Raw genomic sequence first — 21,304 nt, forward strand, 5'->3', positions numbered from 1 at the left:
GTGAGAAAAATATTCTAAAAGTTTTCTACTATGATAATGTCTTCAAACTCTCAAATGATCAAATTCACAATTACATAATATAACACAAATATTTTATCAAACAGTATGAATAACGAAATTTGATAGTGGAAAAATCTACCCTTGAAATATAAATTTAAAAGAATAATTTTTTCAATTGATATCTTTACATAACTTTTCCTTGCAAGTTGTAATACCAATTGTCGATGACTCATGGAAGAAAGACAATCATGATGATAAAGTGTTGAATAAAATATAATTTGAAGCAAAAAGTAAAAGAAGAAAATGCAAATTTAGAGAATGAAAATTGTTTGTATTCTTTTCAGCAGAAATAGCATATTTATAGGTAAAAAGATAAATATAAATAAGAAAAGATTATAAAAGAATGAAAGATATGGACAACTAAAGATAGATTATTCATAATAGTATTTTAGTACTTATACTTTTGGTCAAACATATTCAACATCTTTAAACTTTCATATTGATAAATTTAGGGTCCAATTGGGGTGATTGCAAGTTTTTTATTTTTTGTTTTAAATGTAATTTTTCAAACAAAATGTGTTTGACAAAAAAAGAACTGGAATAATGTTTCAATCCTTTTTGAAACACTTTTACACTCATTTTCAAAACCAAAAAAAAAAATCGTGAATTTGGTTTACTTCTAAAAAAACACATTTTTCAACCAAGTTATTGAACATAAGTGGTTAATATATTGAAGTTAAAATTAAATCGTCCGGATAATACCCAAGTTCGATCTTAGGCAAAAACAATTCTTAGCTAGGCTTTATTTCCCGGTCAAACTCGTCAGGGTCCTTAGGTGGACCGAAGGGTTAAGACAAAAAAAAATACATTTTCACATTAGACAATTGCACTTTTTGTAGCCACTACAGCTGCTACTATCACTACCACTGTCATCACCATCACTGTCACATCTAACACAACTATCACCACACATTCACTAACACTATCATTGTCACCACCACCAACAACATCGATACCATTGCCACCACCAACGTTATCGCAACCACTAGTGGTTGTCGACACCAACACCACTATCACCAACACCACCATTACTACTACCATCACCACCGCCAGCGCCACCACCAACATTACTACCATCGCCGCCGTCACTACTGATACCACTACCACCCACCTATCACTATCACCAACGTTGTTGCTGCAACCACCGCTAACATCGTTGTCATCACTACCATCATTGTCGCCACCTTCATTGCCGACATGATTATTACCACCACTATCAATGTTGTCGCCACTGATATCTATATTGTTATTATTGCTTGCTACATCACCATTGTCTTCACCCCACACAAAAACACTCTTAAACTAATTTTATTATAAAACTTTCAAAATGAGTTTATTTTAAAATTAATCTTGTTTTAAAACTTGAATATAAAATTTTTCAAAACTAAAACTAAAAATTAATTATTTTTAAAATTTAAAACTCAAACTTAAAAACCACCCGAAAGGAACGACAATCATCAAACTTAAAGTAAAACATATAGATTTAATTTCTTCCAAGTATAAAAAAAAATGATGAATTCTTAAAAGAGATGAGAAAATTCACTTGTTTTTTAAAATCGAAAAACCAAATTCCTTAATATGAAAACATAATCGTTGATCACGTTTAACCTAAAATGTATGAACTAAAAACACGCATTTTTCTCATAAAAGAATAACCTAGTTTTAAGAATGACTTAAAACACACTAAACTCGGCCTAATAGTGAGATTGGATAGCAAAGTTCAAGCTTCAATCTTCGTTGTCACTATTATACAAAAAAAAAAAGAAAAAGACCTTGTTTGGCTACCAAAACTATTATAAAATACATTGCTCAGAATAATAGATGAAGCAAAATGGTGAACAATATCTCATTTCCAATCCATCCACTGCGTATAATGACCGCCAATCAGTGTGCAAAACGCTCAAAATCATACATACACAATGCAACCCCAACCCCTGCCCTTGACTAAATCCGAAACTGCGTTTACATAACGGTATATCTTTTCTAAGTAATTCAAATTGAAACAAGCTCAATGTGAGGGCGAATGTTTTTCTATCTTCATTGATGAATTGTATAATTTAATCCCATGATTAAACTGCCCTTGGGAAAAGAGAATTTTCATTATACCAAAATCAATGACATGTTACTACTAACTACTGCTAGCCAAGCTTCCGTTTCTTTAACTTTGCCATTTTTCTTCTCCTCTCTCTTTCCTCTTCCTCCTCAATTAACCTAAGTTGCTCCTCGTCCTCCCTTTTAGCAATCATTTCACTGCATGTGTATTACACAAAAATCATCGAAAACCCAAAAAACTACTTAATATGAAAAGCATCATTCAGAAATCATGATTAAATGGCAATAGGATTTATAACACAATCAAGTGGCCGGGGAAATGGAAGGGATACGAAAGTATTTGATGCATGCAAATGGAAGAAAAAGTAAAGGGAAAGTGGCAAGGATGAGCATCAATAAGTGCCAGGAAAGGCCAACTTTTTTCAGCCCAAAATGAGGAAAAGAAGGACTTTGCATTAGCTCTTGAGTTCAACTTATTTAACAAGTAAAAGCAAGACAATTTGTCATCGTCATCGTCAAGATTTCACAAGTAAATGACAAGTAGCTCTTGAGTTCAACTTATTTAACAAGTAAATGACATTTAATTTTAATCTGAGAAACAAACCTCCGCTTTTCTTCCCTCAAGATTTCATCAAAGCCTGCCTCCATATTGTCATCGTCATCGTCATCAACAAATTTATTGGGGTTGTAACTGCAAATGAACCAACAAATGATTATTAAAAGTTCTAAATAGTCATCAATGGATGAAATCAAGATACAATCAATGCTTATTGAATACAATTTGACTGAAAATCCGTCCTCCCCAAGACCTACCCCCTCCCCTCTCTCTCCCTTCTGTATAACACCATAAGACAAATCAAGAGACAGGTATTGCAACAATCAAGCTTAATTTAAACATGTATTTTGTCAATTGAGGTAAATTATTATATCAGCCATTCAAACAAGTTTTTATTGAAAAATCTCTCCTCCCCGTAACAGAATCAAGACAAGTAGCACAGCAATGAAGGTGAATTTAAGCATATCTCTGTAGCCCATGGTGATTTATTAGTCCAGTTGTAGGGAAGATGTCACGCACAATAAAGAATATTCCAAGTTCCAAACATTTTCTCTCTCCAAAAAACATCAAAGAACACATTGTATAAAACTCAATGTTATCAGCATATTAGTTAGAAAAACAAAAACCCACTTAAAGATATTTCTGATCACGTTCCTGAAATCCACTTCGTCCTCATCATCATCAAAGGGTCGTTTAGCAACCTTATGCTTGGGACGACGATCTTGCGAAGCAGTATGAACTGAATTTTGTTTAAGTGGCTTATTTATCTGCAAAACGAGTGAGCAATTTAAATATATATTATGAAGAAGCTAAAGGTTAAAATCCATAATATAAGGGATCCATGTGTAAGTGAGCACAAGTATATAGCATCACACCTGTGGTTTTGATGATGCCACTGGTTGTTTTGGTGTCATTTTAGGTCTATTTAGTTCTCGTATGTCTCTTCTTTGTTCCACACTCTGCTTTGGAATTCTTTGTTCAACACTCTGCTTCGAAATTCTTTGATCTACACTCTGTTTTGGAATGGATGGATGATTCTTTGAAGGGAGTGATTTCCGCATACCATTCACAGAGTTTTTTATACCAGGTGCTGAAGACTTATTCCCAGTGGTACCAACAGAAATCTTTGAAGGCAAGCCTTTTGGCCCAACTGGCCAGCCTGGTCCATTATCACTGTTGTTACCAAGCTGCTTTCTAGAATCTGCTGATGCCATACTAGGTTTACTGGTCTTGTAACTGGATCCTGATTTAGGAGGCAAACGGCCGGCAGCAGAACCTACATTCCGTTCCTCATGACTGGCACGAACATGCTTGCCACCATTGCTCAAAGGCAGTTTACTCCTTGCTGGAACTTGAGCTGGTCGTCCCTCTTCAACATCAGCAAAAATCCTGTATAAGTTTCCTTAATTACAATAACATGTTTTAATCCAACATTCAACACCATATACACACATCACCAAGTGCAATATACCAGAATTTCTTATAGGCATATTCTGTGGTGGGGGGGCTTTTGAAGGAGCTGGAAGCTCTGCATCATCAGATAAAAGAAATGAGTAATCTCTAGTATTCTTGATTTTCTGGGCTTTAACTTGTATCTGTATGAATATGGAAAATAAACAATTAGAGCACAGAGATTAAGCTACAAAGTGACATCAAAAACTTAACACAGATAACCACAAAACCTCGCTGACTTTGGGTGCCAGATTATGAGATGAAGACTTTGATCCTCCACTAGGTACTTTATTCTGGTTCTTCTTCTGCAGACAATATCATTAAGAGGAAGCAGCATTCAATAAAATACTCCAGGGAGGAAAATATATTAAAAATAATCTAAATGCTGCATATTCTCGGTACATGAGCAAAAGTAATTGTGTAATGTTAAGAATTATAGTTTTAGGGTAGAAGGAAAAGAGAGAATGACAGCTAAGAATAATAACACTAACTATAGTATACAATAACCTAACCAATTACTCCTATTTATACCAAAAATTCGGCCAAGTATACTTGTACAAACCTAAATCTATTTACAATAAGACTAATAGCCTAATTAAATTATGGAGCAAAAAAAGACACAGAAGATATGCAAATGCTAGACCATTTAATGTCCAAGAAGAACAGAACTTGGCACACCCCTGCACTAAATGTAACACTCCACTCTGATATCATGTCAAAAATGTCTAATTGGCATGCCCAAAGGATAACGAGAGTACATGTTGGATCTATGGGTGTGGTTCAATGACCTAGTGCCCTGGCCCATACCCAATGCCTTAAATAGGGAAGGGTATGGTATCTGATGCAGGGTGCTATATGTCAAGAGTTGGGCCTCTACTGCCAGCTTAATCTTTTGGAATGGTAATATGTGTGCATTTTCACATCATTTGGCATCAGATCTGGTGTCGCATTAGATCTGGTGTGGGCTTGACATCTTTTCAATTACTTAAGGTTCAAGAGTGAACCTTCTCTAACATGGGAGGTAATGATATGCTCAAAGGGTCATGAGCGTACATGATTACTCTATGGGTTGGGTTTAACCCATAGAGCAACTTAAGCTATTGGCATGGCAATAAGTGCTTTTGGCCATATCAGCAACTCACATTTTTTAGGATAGCTATTCATAATTTCGGATAAGCATTCACTTTGGAATAAGATTTTAGATTTATAGAAGGAAAGGAGCAAAAAATGGATGACAATTATTAAACTTAATATACAATTGATAGGAAGCAATGTTAGAATACCCTAACCTAATTCACCTATTTAAACTAATAATTAGACCATGTAGTATTTTACAAGTACAAGCAGAAGCCCTGTCTCAGTTTTTCATAGCAACTGCCAAGGCCTGCCTCTTATCGATTTTGAGTACTTTTGAGTTTTGATCATCTAGTATGCAATGCATGTCTTAGAAACTATTTGTTTCATTGTTATGTTTGGTGTAGCGTTCACTCTCATCTGCCATACTACTACAGCATTTTGGGGATGCTTCATGTTGTTTTTCATATCCTACTTTAGTCACACTACATGAACTACATGAATCACTGCCAAAGGAGCTTCCAAAGTCACAATAAGAAGAAAAGCATTAGGAGCTTGACATTAAAGTAAAATTTTACTACATTAATAAATACAACACATCAAACACCAGACCGTATCTAGGTATTCCTCTACTCAAAAGATAGCAGGCAAAACAGGAAAAGGAATCATATCATATGTTTAAACAATAAACAGGTCAAGTTTCTTGCGCAACTTCTTTGTATTGCTTTATAGCCTTTATTTTAATTTCTTTTCACATTGCCAAATGGGAAATAAGATGCCAACTATAACAAGATCCCAAATAGTCAATTTAAAATGTTTAAGATCACTTTGAAAAAGAAAGGAATTGTAATAGTACATAATTAAGAATTGAAGACCAATAATATTATACAGAACTTCATACATAAGTTATAAAGAAACACCAAAACAGAAATTCTGAAGACTTACAATGTGTTGTGGGTTAGAAAACCTAGATGCCAAATGCTGATTTTCTAGCAATGACTTGCTCTCCTGGATTACTCTCTGTGCAATAACTGGTTGAGATGGACCAAAAAAGGAGCCATAACTGCAATTGAAGATTGAAACTATATTTTCAGCATTCCTGTTGCCAAATTTCAACTTACCAAGACAGCATGTCAAGCAAACTCAAAATGCATCAATGAAGAACACAAAGCATGTATAATAAATATCACCCACACAAGCCAAAAAGAAAAGTAACAAAATCTTGAGCCCCAAAATCACAAATTGCACAAACGAAATAAAACATATCTTAAAAACCAAACAGAAATTAAACAATATGCAAAACTAAACTCAGCTATTACATAAAGAAATGATTACACACAATCAATATAAAAAGTAAAATGCTTAGTTAAAAGAACAAACTAATGGATTGTGTGTAATCAACTGAGCATCTCACTTATAATATAAGGTAATGAAAACATCTATCCAGCTCTAGGGAAAAGCAAAAAATGGTTAAGCAACAACTAGCCTCTAAACAGACAAAAAACATCCTTTCAGGTGTGGTAAACAAATAAAAATTCATCAAATAAGATCATGTTAATGAGATTATAGCCCTCAAACAACTGATTTCATATAGATGTCCATGATAAACAAGATCATGTTAATGAGATTATAGTCCTCAAAGAGCAATGTTGAAGAGAAAAGGTGCAATTGAACTTACTAAACAAAAACAAATTTTAATTCTTGAACCCAAGCCCCAATCAAAAATAGGATATTTTAGCTCGAGACTTCCTCAAAGCACTCATGTAAATAGTTGATGAAAAGATGGTTGCAAGACTCACTTATCATAAGGAAGCTTATTCTTGTTTCGGTCGGTTGAATCCCGGCGCAAAGTACCATTAGCACTACTATCCTTCTTCATCTGCTTTCTAATGGATTCTTTCAACTTCTGCCTCAACTCAAGGTACTCCATTTCTTCCTTTGAAGGCTTCCTGGGCACCTCTTCCTCTTCTTCATACTCTTCCTCACCCCCCTCTTCATACTCATTTTCTTGTCCCTCATTCTCATAATAATCGTCGTAACCCTGTGGTTCCATGAGATAGGGAATTATCATGAGGCAAAAATGCTGCATAAAACTCAATCAGCAAAAGGAAAGGTAACAATAGAACAAATAATAGTAAAAGGGAAAATATTGACTTAAACCCTAAAAAGTCATTAATGCTTACATCTCCTTCGTCGTCATAGCCCCGCATTGTGGTTTCAATAACAACTGCAGAATCACCGATTGCAACGAGTATTTCCTTGAAAGATCGTTCTGTTGGTGCCAATTACACAAAGAACGCGATATTAGATGAGAAACAAGAAACGTACCCAATCCAATACGACAGAGAGACATAATTTTTTTATTAAGAAAAATCACCTCAGGAAAACTAAAATTAGGGTTACGAGAAGCACAATTCGCCAGAATGGAAAAACAAAACCAAAACCTAAAAATATCGATCATTGATTGCTCCCGAATGCACAAAAATTGAGAAATTGAAGGGATTATGCGATGAGAAAACCCTAAAATTGAGTCGGGGGAAGCCGCATCGGGCGAATACCAAACGAAAAAACATTATAAGATTGAAGCTATGGGAGAAAGGGAAATTGCGAAAGAGGAATTAGAGAGAGAACTTACAGTGAATTATCGATACACAGCGAGAATCGTTGAATGGGGAAACCGAAATGAAAGAAAGGAATTTAGAAGTGCAAGAGTAGCTCTTTTATGGTGTTCGTCGGGTTGCAGAATTTTTTATTTTTTTAATTTATTTATCTATTGATGATTTAATTAGATTGCAAAGATTTCTTTACAGTGAGTGACCCAATCTTATCGTATTATTATTTCCGACACCTTTCAGCGATGGTTCTCGAACTATATACCCAAAACAAAACACATTAGTTATTACCCACCCGACCCGGATCCCTTTACGGTGATTTTTCGCCGAGACGCTCTGGCCTGTCCAAAGATAAACAACGGGAAAGAGTCAAATCTATACTTCTATTTTCCTGTCAAAAAGAAAAATCTATACTTCAAATTTGGGATGTATGTATGTATCATAGACTCATGCTAGCGTCGAAGAGTGTAATAGGTCTCCCACGGTGGGAAAGTGAATTTCCACCATTAAAATTATCAAATTTTAATCCCATGGATGTATTTTTTTCTTCTTTTTTCTTTATTTTTTCCTTTTCTTCTTGACTTTCCCGATTTACCCCTCTGGCTTCTTCATCACCACTGTCGTTAACCATTGTGCGTTGTTGCCGAGAATCACCTCCGGAGGCGGCGCCGCCACCACCCATCATAGATCTAAACATACAAAACATGGCTAGATTACAAATAGAACAGATCAGTGGTACAATAATTTCCTTGAAACTGCAATTTCAGATCAGTGGGCATCGAGAATGTGAGGATCCAATTACAAGGTATGAGACTTGAGTCTCACATTGGAAGTATGGGATTTTTGTGTGGGGTTTATAAGGCGTTGGATTCTCCAACTAATATTTCTAGCTTTTGCAATGTGGTTCTTCCGATTTTCTTATCAATTGCTTGCAATCTTGTTTCTTTTCATCTATCATGTCTCCTTTTTTCTCTCATTTTCAGTTTCCCTCTAGTTCTTCTATGCTTTTTTTTTTTTCTATCATGACATGTATTACTGTTGAGAAATTTTGATTAACGTCACAAAAATAATCATATTTGATGTCTTTTGTTCCATAAAATATCTATGCTTGAAACAACATTGTACATTTTTTTGTTATGAAATCTCAATTTGAATTCTACTCATTTAATTTTATTACTATTTTTCTGATGACTATGTAACTGTTTCGATATGGTTAACTCTGCATACGGAAGTGCACTCATGCACACATGGACTCTGTAACCATAAAATCAAAGGTATGGCCTCCTTTTTATTTCATGATTGATGATTGATGATTGATCCTTGACTGCTATGCTATGATAAGCCTATATACATCATTTCATAGAGTTGAATATATATTTCTCTTCTGAATATTCAAAGAGAAACTTGTTACTTATTTAACCATTTGGATCGTTGCCTTTATTCATAATTGTCTTCAGCATTGACTTTGAAACGACGTGGCCACTTAATTTATGAAGACGTATTCCAATTTGGAGGAATCTTCTTTTCATTGGTCAATATTGCCTTGTAATCTGCATTACTTAACCCGTAATGGACTTCCTTCTGGCTGCTCCTTTGTGAAAATGTTTTGTTGCTTCCTTCAGCTTTTTTTCTTAATGCTTATTTTTACTATTTGAGAAAAGTTTTAAAAACAAGTATTTATTTTCAAAAATTAATCTTTCCTAGACATGCACTTAGTTTGACAATTAGCTAGTCATACACGTCTTGCAGCTAAGGAAATACTTATGAACTTGAAGGTCTATTGGGGGTTGTAACAAATGCTATTCAGACTACAGATGAAAATTTATTAGCCCTCTCTGATCTGGATTTTGATGTTGAATTGAATGAGCAGGATAATGATTTGGTAATATTATTAATTTTTTTGGAAGAATTTATAATGCAATTGCTATCTTTTCCCTACATATATTCCTTTGATTGAGTTTCTTCCCCTTCATAAATGATGAGATCATGCATCAAGCTTGGGAACATTCATTGAACTGTATTTTGTTTCTTATTATAAAGAATCAGTTACCATTAGGCAGGATAAAATATAATGATATAGAAGGACCATTGCCTTTTTTCTAGAATTTCACTTAATTTTCACATTGGCCCTCTTGCCCCTTCCCCATTTTTGCTAATAAATAAATAAATCGTTTGATTTGATTTTAATTTAACGTTTAACTTTTTTACAACTCTATCAAAATTTCAATTTTCATTATTTACTTTCTTTTTCTCTATCAAAATTTCAATTTTCATAATTTACAACACAATAATTTTCAAAATTATTGGAGATTTGAAATGTCTGGAATTTGAATTCTTTTGATTTTAATTTTCTTCATTTTCAAATATTTTGTTTGGATAAATCAATTCAAATTTCTTAAATTTTAAATTCTTTGTTTGGATAGAGTAATTCAATTTATCTCCTATGCAAAATTTCATTTTTATATTTTAAATAGATGAAATCCGAATATTATACTTTATAGAAAATAAACACTATCTAATTTTAAAATATTTAATTAAATTGTTTTAGCTTACGTTAACTAAGGTTTTTTTGGTTGACATCGACCAAAGTTATTTTTTAGTCAATATTAGTTAGTGTTCTTTTTTGTTGATGTCGGGCATGGTTATTTTAACCAATGTTGGTTAGGTTATTTTTTGTTGGCATCAGTCAATGTTGGCTAGGGTTTTTAGGCTAATGTTGGTTAGATTTTTCGACCAATATTAGTCAGAGCTATTTTTAGTCGACACTGGCTAGAATTTTTCAGGCATCATTGGCCATAGCTATTTTTTTTAGTTGACATTGACTAGTGTTTTTATGGTGACATCGACTAGGATTTTTTTTGCCAACATTGGCCAGTGTTATTTTGGGCAATGCTAGCTAGGTTTTATAGGTCAAATATATTTTTTAGTCAATGTTGATTAGGGTTTTCAACTAACTTCAATCAAAGCTAATTTTTAGTTGACGTTGGTTAAGATTTTTTCAGAAGAAAAAATCACAATCGATGACAACCTAAAAAACCCTAACTAACAACCACCAAAAAACCTAGTTGATGTCTACTAAAAATAACACTGGTCGATATCGACCAAAAAATAATCATGGTCGATGTCAGCCAAGAAAACCCTAGTTGATGTCAGCCAAAAAGTCATATCCAACCTCGACAAAAAAACCCTAGAGAACATTGGTTAAAAAACATTAGCTGACATCGGCTTAAAAATATCATTGGCTGATGTTGACCAAAAAAACCCTAACTGATGTCAGTTGAAAAACACTAGTCGGTGTCAACTAAAACTAGATATGGTCGACATCATTCAAAAAACTCTAGCCGACATCAACTAAAAAATAGTTCTAGTCAATGTCAACCAAAAAAATCCTAGTTGACGTTGGCAGAAAATTCCTAGTCAATATTGTTAAAAAAAAAAAAAACACTTGTCAATGTTGACTAAAAAATAACTTTAGTTAATGAAAGTTGAGAAAATCTTAGCCGATGTTGACTAAGAAATAGTTATTTCTGATGCCGACCCAAAAAACCTAGTTGATGTTAGCCGAAAAACCCTAGTTGATATCGACCAAAAAGACCTTGGCCGAAGTTGGCTGAAAAAACACTACCCAACGTCGGCCAAAAAGACCTAGCTGGTGTCAACCAAAAAATAGCCTTGGTTTGTCATACAAAAAAATCCTAACTGAAAAATCCTTGGCCAACGTCGATAAAAAAATAACTTGTGTCGATGTCAGCTGTAAAAACCATGATCATCCCTAGTTGCAAGTGTTGAGCGAGAGACAAAGAGAGTCATAAGCGAGACCATGAGTGAGAGTGAGCGTCTTTAAAAAATGAATTTCAAATTCTTTATTTTTTGAGAGAATTTGAAATCTCATTATTTTAATTAATCAAAATGACTCATAAAATTACTAAAATTTGAATTTTGTTTCAAATATTATATCCAAACAAGTTAATTTAACATGAATAATTTGAAATTCCCCAAAAAAATGAATTCACGTGTTGAATTACTCCATCCAAATGTTTAAATGATTTTTTTTAACTCAACAAAGAAACATATATTGATAGAAAGGTACTAGAAGTACCGATATTACAAAAGAGCATAAGGCCGTGAATAAGTGAAAGCCACACCAATTATGATTAGGTGTAACATCCTGAAATTTAAATAACCAAAAATAGATACTTGATGTATTTTGATGTTATATAATTACTTGATTATTTTGGATTAGTTGAAGTGTTGTGTGAACTATTCGTGTATAGTTGTTTGGTGCGAATATTAGGTTATGTTGAGTTTGGTATATCTGCATTAGAACATTCGCTTAGCGACACCAGCTCGCTAAGCGCAATTCCACCCAGAGGAAACAATTCGCTCAACGACTCCAACTTGCTAAGCACAATTCCATCTAGAAGGAATAATTCATTTAGCGACCCAGCTCGTTAAGCGTAATTCTAACCAGAAGAGAAATTCCGCTTAGCGTGAAATGTCTCACTTAGCACCAAAAGTTAAATTTCACTTAGTGAGATCAACTCACTAAGCAAGTCTTGCAGATTATAAATACGTCCAGGAAAAATACAATTTACCTTTTTCCTCTCCCAAAACCCTCACTCAAACCCTAACCCACCTCTTCCTCCTCCAACCCACGATCATCGATGACCGCCACGAGCCGCCGTCGATTGTCGTCAAACCACCGCACGAAAATGAACACTTTAATCGAAGCAGAATCTTCAAAACCCAACTCGCGAGTTTAGTAGAGAACAAAGCCCTCGACCCTCCCTTCACGGCTTCTTCGAGGTAACCACAATTCTTATGCTTTCTCCTAATTAGAAAAAACCTATCTATGTATCTCTTGTGAATTGGTCACCATTATCGGATGTTTATATGTTTCCTTTAAAAAACCCTTGAAAGTGAGACATTATAAGGGTTGTCTTTTTTATGAAATTGATTTCATTTTTGTGACCTTTGCTAAACCTCGATCACATTAGTGTGATCAGAATTTTAAAATGGCATCTGTTGATGTGGACCCCAAAACACCATTTTAGCTCATTTCAAAATTAAAAGGGTATTTGACCCCAAATGTTAATTTTGACTCTGCCTTTAAAATCTATATTAAATTGTCTTCAATTTGGTATATAAAGTTCTGTGTTTGGACCAACGGATGAGAATCTAAGAGATCTTTGAACAAAGTTACAAAGAACTATAAAGGAGATATAGATAGGTGAGGGGGGTTTATAGTTTTTGATGTCATATTTGGAGTTTGGAAACCCAATTATGGGGTTGTATGTTTGTTCAATTGCATGTTGATTTTTCAAGAAAACTTGTGTTTTAATTAATGAGATGAAATATATTTGTTATTGATGAATAAAACTGTGAATGATGTTGTATGGATTGAAATTTTGGGAAAAGTCTTAATTACAAAGGAAACTCTGTCCAAAAATTTATATTTGTTCTCTTATTTACTTCTTTTACTAAATTTTAAATAGGCTTAAGAATTGCTTGTATACAATAGTTCTTCTCTTTAATTCAGAATTTTTCCTTAAATATCAGTCTTGTTATATTACAAATTATTATTATAAGTGGTGTATGTTGTCTAAAGACCTGGAATGTGAATCCTAGGTATGAGTTACATGTATAAATGTGGAATGTGATTGCTTGTGATGTTGCTCATATTGAAATGAGATGATGTCGATATTGATGTTGATGATGATCTTCAGATGAGATGATGTTGATGTTGAGATGAGAAGATATTGATGATGACATTGAGATGAGATGATATTAATGATGACATTGAAATTAGATGATGTTGAAGATGTCATTGAGATAAATGCATGTTGTGTATGTATATTGGGGGTGCAATGACCTGTCTGAATATTTCTAAAAAAGCAAAAGGGATTTGGTCTTCAAAAAATTATAAGCATCCCTGGAGAAGGAAGGGAATTGTTTAAAATTTTTAATTATTCAAGGTCAATGCATTGTTGAAGCCTGTGTTTCAAACTGCATAATTGTGTGAAAATAATATAAACTTTGTCACTAAATACCTGTGGTTTTTCACAAGAAAAAAATGTTGGTACTTAAGGGTATATCACTTAGTTTGACACTACCTTGAGAATCATGTTGATCAACATAGGGGAGAGGGGGGAGGAGTGACCTATGCACGATAGAATGACCTCGACAGTTGCTTCTAAGTTTTCCTAAGTGAGAGTATCAAGAAGACACACTTAAGCTATTTCTCTCGAATGATACCACATTGTATTTGAGAGTTGAATTAGGTACATGCATCATTCCCAACATAATTGATTTAAATTGTTGAAAGGTTGATAATTAGTCTTATATGTGTATGCCAAACAGATGGGTTATTGAGAATAATTGTGATTATTTGTTGTTATTTTTTTTTTCTAATCATTGTCATTTGATAATTTGTTAATCTTTCACTATAAATTCACCCTTATAATTTTATACCATGTGATTGGTTCCTGTGATGATTTCAAACTTTTGTTCTTGGGAACAGATGAGCAGCAATAGGTGATTTTGGAGGGAGATTTTTTTGTTGGAGTCGCTGAGCAAACCTCATAACGTTGGAGTTCTTTTGGGAGAGTTGTGTTTTGTAATCAAACTCTTCTTTAATTGGTTCCTTATTTTTTTATTGAATATGTAAATTACAAGTTTAAATACATGTAAAAAATTAAATTATACCTTAAACATGTTATGATATATAATGGTTCTACTTTTATATATATATATATATATATATATATATATATATATATATATATATATATATATATATATATATATATATATACACACACACACACGTATTTGTGTGTTATTTGGTGAATGTATATCGCAAAAAAAATTACACAATTTTCATAATCAAATTAATAGAACGTTCACTTAAAATTTTAATGTCTCGTTGTAAAATAGTAATATCATAACGACGAGACAAATTGTTACAGTAGGAACCCAATACACCACAACCACTTCCACGAATCCAACATCGATTTTCGCACTTGCACCAACTCCAACATAGCCATAAGCTGGGCTATAAGATCATTCTCCAACACGAAAGTATGCCTTCACCATTTAAGCTCCCAACACCAATAATCATCCCTTTAAACACCCATACTCCCAATGATAGCATCTTCTTGTTCCGATGTAAGGAACAATCTCAACAAAGTGATGCCAAGCATTGTCCCTCCACCCAATCATCCTTCCAAAATCTAATCTTATCACCAACACCAACTCTCCAAGAAACCCCATTGTAAAACCATTTTACACCACTTTTACCCTCACACACCTTCCTCAAATCCCTCCACCATATAGAATCCAAGGACGCATCTTCCTCATTCAAAAGTGTCTTTTCCACTTGCCAAGTTTAGAGTCAACAACATCACACCACAAACCTCCCCGATTATTAAAAAGGTTCCACCTTCACTTACCCAACATCGTTTCATTAAACACCAAAATATCCTTCACACCAAGGCCACCCGATTTCTTGCTTTTACACACATTCTCCCAACTTACCTAAGCAATTTTGTTATTCTCATCATCACCACCCCACAAAAATCTCCTTTGAATCCTTACAAGTTTTGAACACAACTCCTTTGGCACCTTAAAGAAAGAGAGATAAAAAAGAGGAAGAGAATACAAAACTGAATTAATCAAATACACTTTTCCTGCAAAAGGCAAATGTTTGTGCTTCCAAAGAGTCAATCTCTTCTTAAACTTATCAATGATAGGTAGCCACATGCCTACCTTCCTAGGGTTAGCACCAATGGGTAGGCCTAGATACACAAATGGGAAAGAAAAGATTCAACGATTTAGCAATTTCACATACCTCTCCACCACCCCATCATCCACACCAATGGCCCCAAAACAACTCTTAAAGAAATTCACCCTCAATTCAAACATCCTTAAAATGGTCTTAATGGTAAAAACATTTTTCACATTAACATCCCCCACAAAAATAGTGTCATTGGCATATTGGAGAAAACTAACTTCACACTCTAGGCCACCCACCAAATAACCTTAAAACATATTTTTCTCTTTTGCTTCCTATTGTTATGTCATCTTACAACATTACTATAAAAAAGACATTTAACATCAGTTAAAAAAGTCATTTAACACCGGTTTTAAAACTGATGTTGTATCTAACGATGTTGAAAGTCAAGCACTTTTAACATCAGTTTTTAAAACGGATGTGGAAAACACATTTCTATATCAGTTGTTCCTAAAACCGATGTAGGAAGTCTGTAAAAATTTGTAAATCTGTCAATTACTACAACCGATGTAGTATTGATACTTTCTACATTGGTTAAAACCACAACCGATGTAGAAAGACATTTTTTTAATATATATATATATATAATTTCACTCAGCACTCTCCAAATCAAATTCCAATCCTAAATATAATTTGGCTCGGCACTCATATCACAAAATATGCATTGATACAAATCCCCTACAAGCATATACATAATAGCTCACATTTATTCCATTATAAATTTATAATCTTACTTAATTTGACATTCTTAATAGCAGGAATAGGCATAGATCAAAATGATGCAAAGATGTCTCTTGAAATTCCAATAAGAAAAGAAATAACTTTATAATATTTGGAAAGGAAAGTATGAATAAAACTAGCAAGGAGCAGTCCATACAACCTGTATTTTTCATTAACAACAAAGAAAAGTCACTTGGCAGGATGCAGTTGGAGTAAATTTTAGTACATCCTTTAGTGGCTTAGTTTCTGCAAGTTGCTTAAAGATTAAATATTAGTCTTTTAACCAAATTACAGTTATTGAAAATGATCAAATTGGATGAGAACAAGCATGGCCAAGTTCTGAACCAATTTTGGTAGTTCAGATTCTCCAGAATATTTTTGTATGTAAGAAGTACTTCTCAATAAGTTCTGAAAAAGACATTCATTCCCTTTACAAATGTCTCACATTTGTTTCAATTATATCAACCATCCAGGGGGCAACCAAGTGATCAACACATGGCAAATCATAAAAGAGATTGTGATTTTGATAAGATCAAGGACTTGCTAGGATGACTGCCCAGTTTTTTTGTTTCACAAATTAAATGCATCATTTTTTGTTTTTATTGAAACTGTGAGAAAATATTTGCAGCATCTCAGTGTATTAAATTGATCAGGTCATTGCACTGACCATATTGCAAAATACTCAAATATTACACTTAATATCTCAGTTAAAGTCAGAATAGGAACAGAACTTCAAGTCAAGAATATCTAATGTAGATTAAACTTGGAAATAAAAGTGACCTGAAGCTTGATGGGGCTGGAGAAGACTCTGATAGAATTCATTTCAGTCAGCTTTGTAACTAATGGAAACTTGTTGTAATCTACAAATTCCAGTATTTTATTCATTGTGAAAGCTCCATCTGCACAATCAGGAAAGTTTTGCATCTTGCCTTAGTAAGTCCTAACTACTCACCGTTTGGTGATTGATTGGGGAGGGGGAACAGACATAAAGCTAAGAGGAAAAAAATCATGTAATACATAACAAGCCTATAATGCGGTCTACCAAATTTTAACAGCTTAAATAACATAATGGTGATCAATGTAAATACTTTTTTTCTCCTTGCATGGTTTAATTTGCAACAAACATAGAATTCACTTATTAAGATTTAGCCACTTTAAGTGATACTGGTATATCAATATCTGTTTCACTTCTATAGTTTAATGCAGCAACACTAGAATGAATTCAACATATGGATAGAAACCAACTACAGACTCACCATATGCAGTACCTTTCAGGTTCCATGATTAGGCAAGAAGTGTTGATGATGGGAAGGCATACAATCCACTGCAAAAGTATTTATAAGGTTTAAGTGAGTCTTCCATAAATGTGGAAATTACATAATTAATTCCAGAGGTCTTCGTGAAGTGCAAGGGCTAAAGAATAAACTAATGAGCTAGCTAGTCCTCAAGATTGCATGGAATGGATATTTTAGTTGTTAAAACTTTAGAAACACTCTAATTAGTCCTTGGCTCTAGAAAAAGCCACTCATTTTAGTTATTTTTTATTATACTTTTTACTAGTACCATTTTACACTAAAATAAAAGTCATTTTGTATATCAGAAACTAATAAAATTTAAGATTATTTCGACGTGTAAATCACCCGGGTAGACCTTACTTTCTTGGGGGCTAATGAAAAGCATGAAGACTGATTTTAGTGAAGTTTTGGTTTATTGGATTGAAAAATTCAGCTGAGTGGATGGACCATCCAATATGCTCGTTGTCTTTTCTGTAAGTGACAGGGAAACCATCTATGCCACATTGAAGTTTCTTGCTGTTGTTCCTGGAAAAATATGAATTTGTATAAGACAATTTTAGTTTTCCAATTTCCACTAATTTAGATAAGTCTTAATGTAAGAAAGATAAATAAAAAATAACTAATTAAGGTATGTTTCTGTTCAAACATTGGTAGCATGAATTCTTATGTATGCATTTAACCCAAACAGCAGAGCTATTTAATGATCTAAATTATCTTTTCCACACTGTATTTTACATTTAAGCTTGTATTTGCAACAAATACTTAGGGCATTCTCATTTTCGTTTTTAGAAACGATTTTCTATAACAATTTCACACTACTTAGTAATCAATTTATCATTGAAAGTACACTATTTTAAAAATCTAAAACAAAAATACCTAGGTGTTTGCTGATCCTCTTTCCATGATATCCCTGAGCTGGTGAAGTGATTATGATTCTTTCTGTTTGTTTTTTGAGTGATAGGACTCATGGGGTAGTGAAGTTGATTCAAGCACTATCAAGATACAGTCTAAAAACTATTTTAAGTCGATCAAAATTTAGAGAAACATGAACTATCAAGATAATAAATGGAATTTACTTATTTACATAGTTCCAATGCTAATAACAATGCTACATTCCCCATGAAAAATTCAAGCCTTTTCCACAGTAAGTGGGCACTCGGTAACCAGAAGAAAGGTTAAGAAACATGTGACTATCTCTTATAATATTTAGTATATAACCAAAAGCATTCATTAAGGACATTATGCTCATGGATTAATTTGTTTTACCTTTGGTCTTGAATTCAAAACTCCACTGCACATTCTGCAATCTTTGAGCCATATGCTACAATTGTATTTACTGTAGGAAGCAAAGAACTAATTTCAATTAATAGTACTATTCCATGCATCCACAATGAACTAAACGACCTAGATATTGTAATTGCATTTAAGTTAAAATTCAACCATAGTAAGATACAACATTATCAAATTTAGACAACTTGAGGTTATTTTAACCATGTTTAAATAGATATATTCTCTTACGAATTTACACCTATAGTTTGAGGAGTATGTCCGACCACCATTGTTTTAGCACCAACTGCTTGTAGTGTCTCGTCAAGAATGGAACATACCTGAAGATCAAAATTAATTTCAAAATGTCAATCTATGTCAGCTTGAAAGAAAATTCCATTAATCTGCTAAGGATATCACAAAACAAATTAAAGAATGCAACCAAGTAATTGGACATTGCAAGTATGAAATAAATATACAACTTCTTGGATTCACATTGTAAACATTCATGTTTCTTTAAGCAAATACCAGATATAAAGCTCTTCAGTTAATTATTGTTTTCTCCAACCAGGTAACTTCTTTGTTGCATTATCTCTGTTTTGACACACTAAGTCACTTTTTCCAAGCTTTTTTTTTTAGTTATGGAGGTGATTTGTTCTTTTATTTTAACTCCAAGAGGAGTACATTTTGTGTTAAACCAAAATTGCTCCCTTCGAGTTTAGTGTGGTATCCAAATAAAAACAGGGGAAAAAAATTCTAGAATGAGATTTAAAAAAAAAAAATATAAGACAAACTCGATTATAAATTTTTTTTCCCCAGATACCAAACTGAATCTTCGAAACTTTTTATGTCAAGGATAACAGCCAAAGCGAAATTTCAAATGAGGCAATTGCGTACAGCAGAATATGCCCCAAATTATTGAAAGTGAAATAATTCCAACCTTTCTCCAATTTAAATTGCTTTCTAAAAAGTTCCGTTAGCTTCTTCAATGGCATCAAAAGGACCAAAAAAAAAAAAGTATTCCCTCTACGTTGCTTGGTATCTACAAAAATTAAAAACCGAAAAAAAGAATAAAGTCGGCATAATTACTTGACTTTGAAATCATAAAATTGCAATCATTCAATTACTAAAGCAGAACTTCAAATAAATAACGTAAACCACGAAAAATCACATCCACACACGAAACAGGACAGAATAACACTCCTACTTCATTATTTTCATAACAGGAAAAGAAAATGAATCTAAATCTAGCGAGAAACAACATTGAAGCTCCAATGTTAAGAATTAGGGTTGGGAAAGAAAGGCGTTGACCGCGGAATAACGCCACCGACATTCAGTCCCCTAACCTACATTACTGTGCGAAGCAGAGAGCGAGGTTAAGCGGAACGAAAAGGATGAAAGCGAAAGAGAGAAAAAACAGATCGGATCGGATCAGATCAGATATACCTAGAGAATGCGATGCAGCGCGCTTCCTCGGTCCCTCGGGAGAAGAACGTATGAAGATTCCGTCGACTCCATTCTTCAGCTTCTTCTTCTTCCACAAGAACAAGAACAATGAAAACCTCTTTCTCCTTCTTCGAGAGAGAAACTATTTATTTGTTTATTATAAGGATGAGTGATTCAGAGAAAGAGCGAGAACACGGAGGGCGAGAGAAGTTTCATGTGAATGAGGCAACGTGAGGATTGTGAATTTTGAGGGAGTGGAGTGAGTGAGTGGTGGTGGAAGTGGAGAAAAGAGAAGGTGAAGCAGTTCTGCTACATATCCAACGTGACCTTCGTTTCCCAACATGGGTTTTTAATAAAATCGATTTTAAATTATAAAAAAAATAACAACGTCAGTATTATCAAAAAAGCAAAAGGCCGATGTTAACTCCTCAATTATAATATTGGTTTTAAAATAATCGATAATAAAGGAAATTTACAACATGGTTCATTTTATGACCAATGTTAATAAAAATATTTTATTTATAAGAATATTATTGTATTGTCGACGTTACATTTATATTTTCCAGTAATGCAGGCCAGTCAAGGTTATTGACACTTTAATATGTTTATTCTCGCTCTTCATTTTTTAATTCCTATGTTTTTTCTTAAATTCTTCCTTGTTTTAAATTTTTTTAAAGTTTTCCATTAATTATTTTATCATTTAATCTCATTCTTTGAAATATCTGAATTTAAAAAGGAGCATGGTCAATAAATAACTCCTCTGCTCAAAATACCAAAAATGTAGAATGACGATTGTTTAGGATAATTTATTGCCATGGTCATTATAATTCTTTTCATTCTTATAATGTATTTGGAAACATGAATCCCCAACACAACTAGTAATTGCTTTTGCATCACTTTTAATGTGATTTTATTCTATATGTGGATCTTAGATGCGGAACCAAACACCCATTTAATCTTTGGAAATATTTTTATCCTT

General features: G+C 33.5%; 1 protein-coding gene across 15 annotated transcripts; it reads right to left on the reverse strand.

Moving 5' to 3' along the window:
* Window positions 1-1,882: 1,882 nt before the first annotated feature.
* Window positions 1,883-20,664, reverse strand: LOC100776977 (protein SPT2 homolog). Of its 15 annotated transcripts, none has more exons than XM_041013771.1 (16): window positions 20,326-20,663; window positions 19,142-19,220; window positions 18,880-18,949; window positions 18,490-18,605; window positions 17,974-18,138; window positions 17,575-17,642; window positions 17,099-17,217; window positions 7,378-7,466; window positions 6,994-7,235; window positions 6,140-6,257; window positions 4,351-4,425; window positions 4,140-4,263; window positions 3,544-4,037; window positions 3,299-3,435; window positions 2,717-2,803; window positions 1,883-2,310 (listed from the first exon to the last, which is right to left on the reverse strand). In XM_041013771.1, the coding sequence occupies exons 8-16, from the start codon at window positions 7,402-7,404 to the stop codon at window positions 2,199-2,201; spliced, it is 1,416 nt and encodes a 471-aa protein (XP_040869705.1). In that variant the 5' UTR covers window positions 7,405-7,466; window positions 17,099-17,217; window positions 17,575-17,642; window positions 17,974-18,138; window positions 18,490-18,605; window positions 18,880-18,949; window positions 19,142-19,220; window positions 20,326-20,663; the 3' UTR covers window positions 1,883-2,198. The 15 variants fall into 15 exon arrangements, with proteins under 15 accessions (XP_040869705.1, XP_040869699.1, XP_014629820.1 ...); XM_041013765.1 differs by having other exon boundaries at window positions 6,994-7,277; XM_014774334.3 differs by lacking the exon at window positions 18,490-18,605 and having other exon boundaries at window positions 6,994-7,277.
* Between the last annotated feature and the right edge of the window lie 640 nt (window positions 20,665-21,304).

Source organism: Glycine max, chromosome 1 (assembly GCF_000004515.6).
Source record: "Glycine max cultivar Williams 82 chromosome 1, Glycine_max_v4.0, whole genome shotgun sequence".
Taxonomy (NCBI): Eukaryota; Viridiplantae; Streptophyta; class Magnoliopsida; order Fabales; family Fabaceae; genus Glycine; species Glycine max.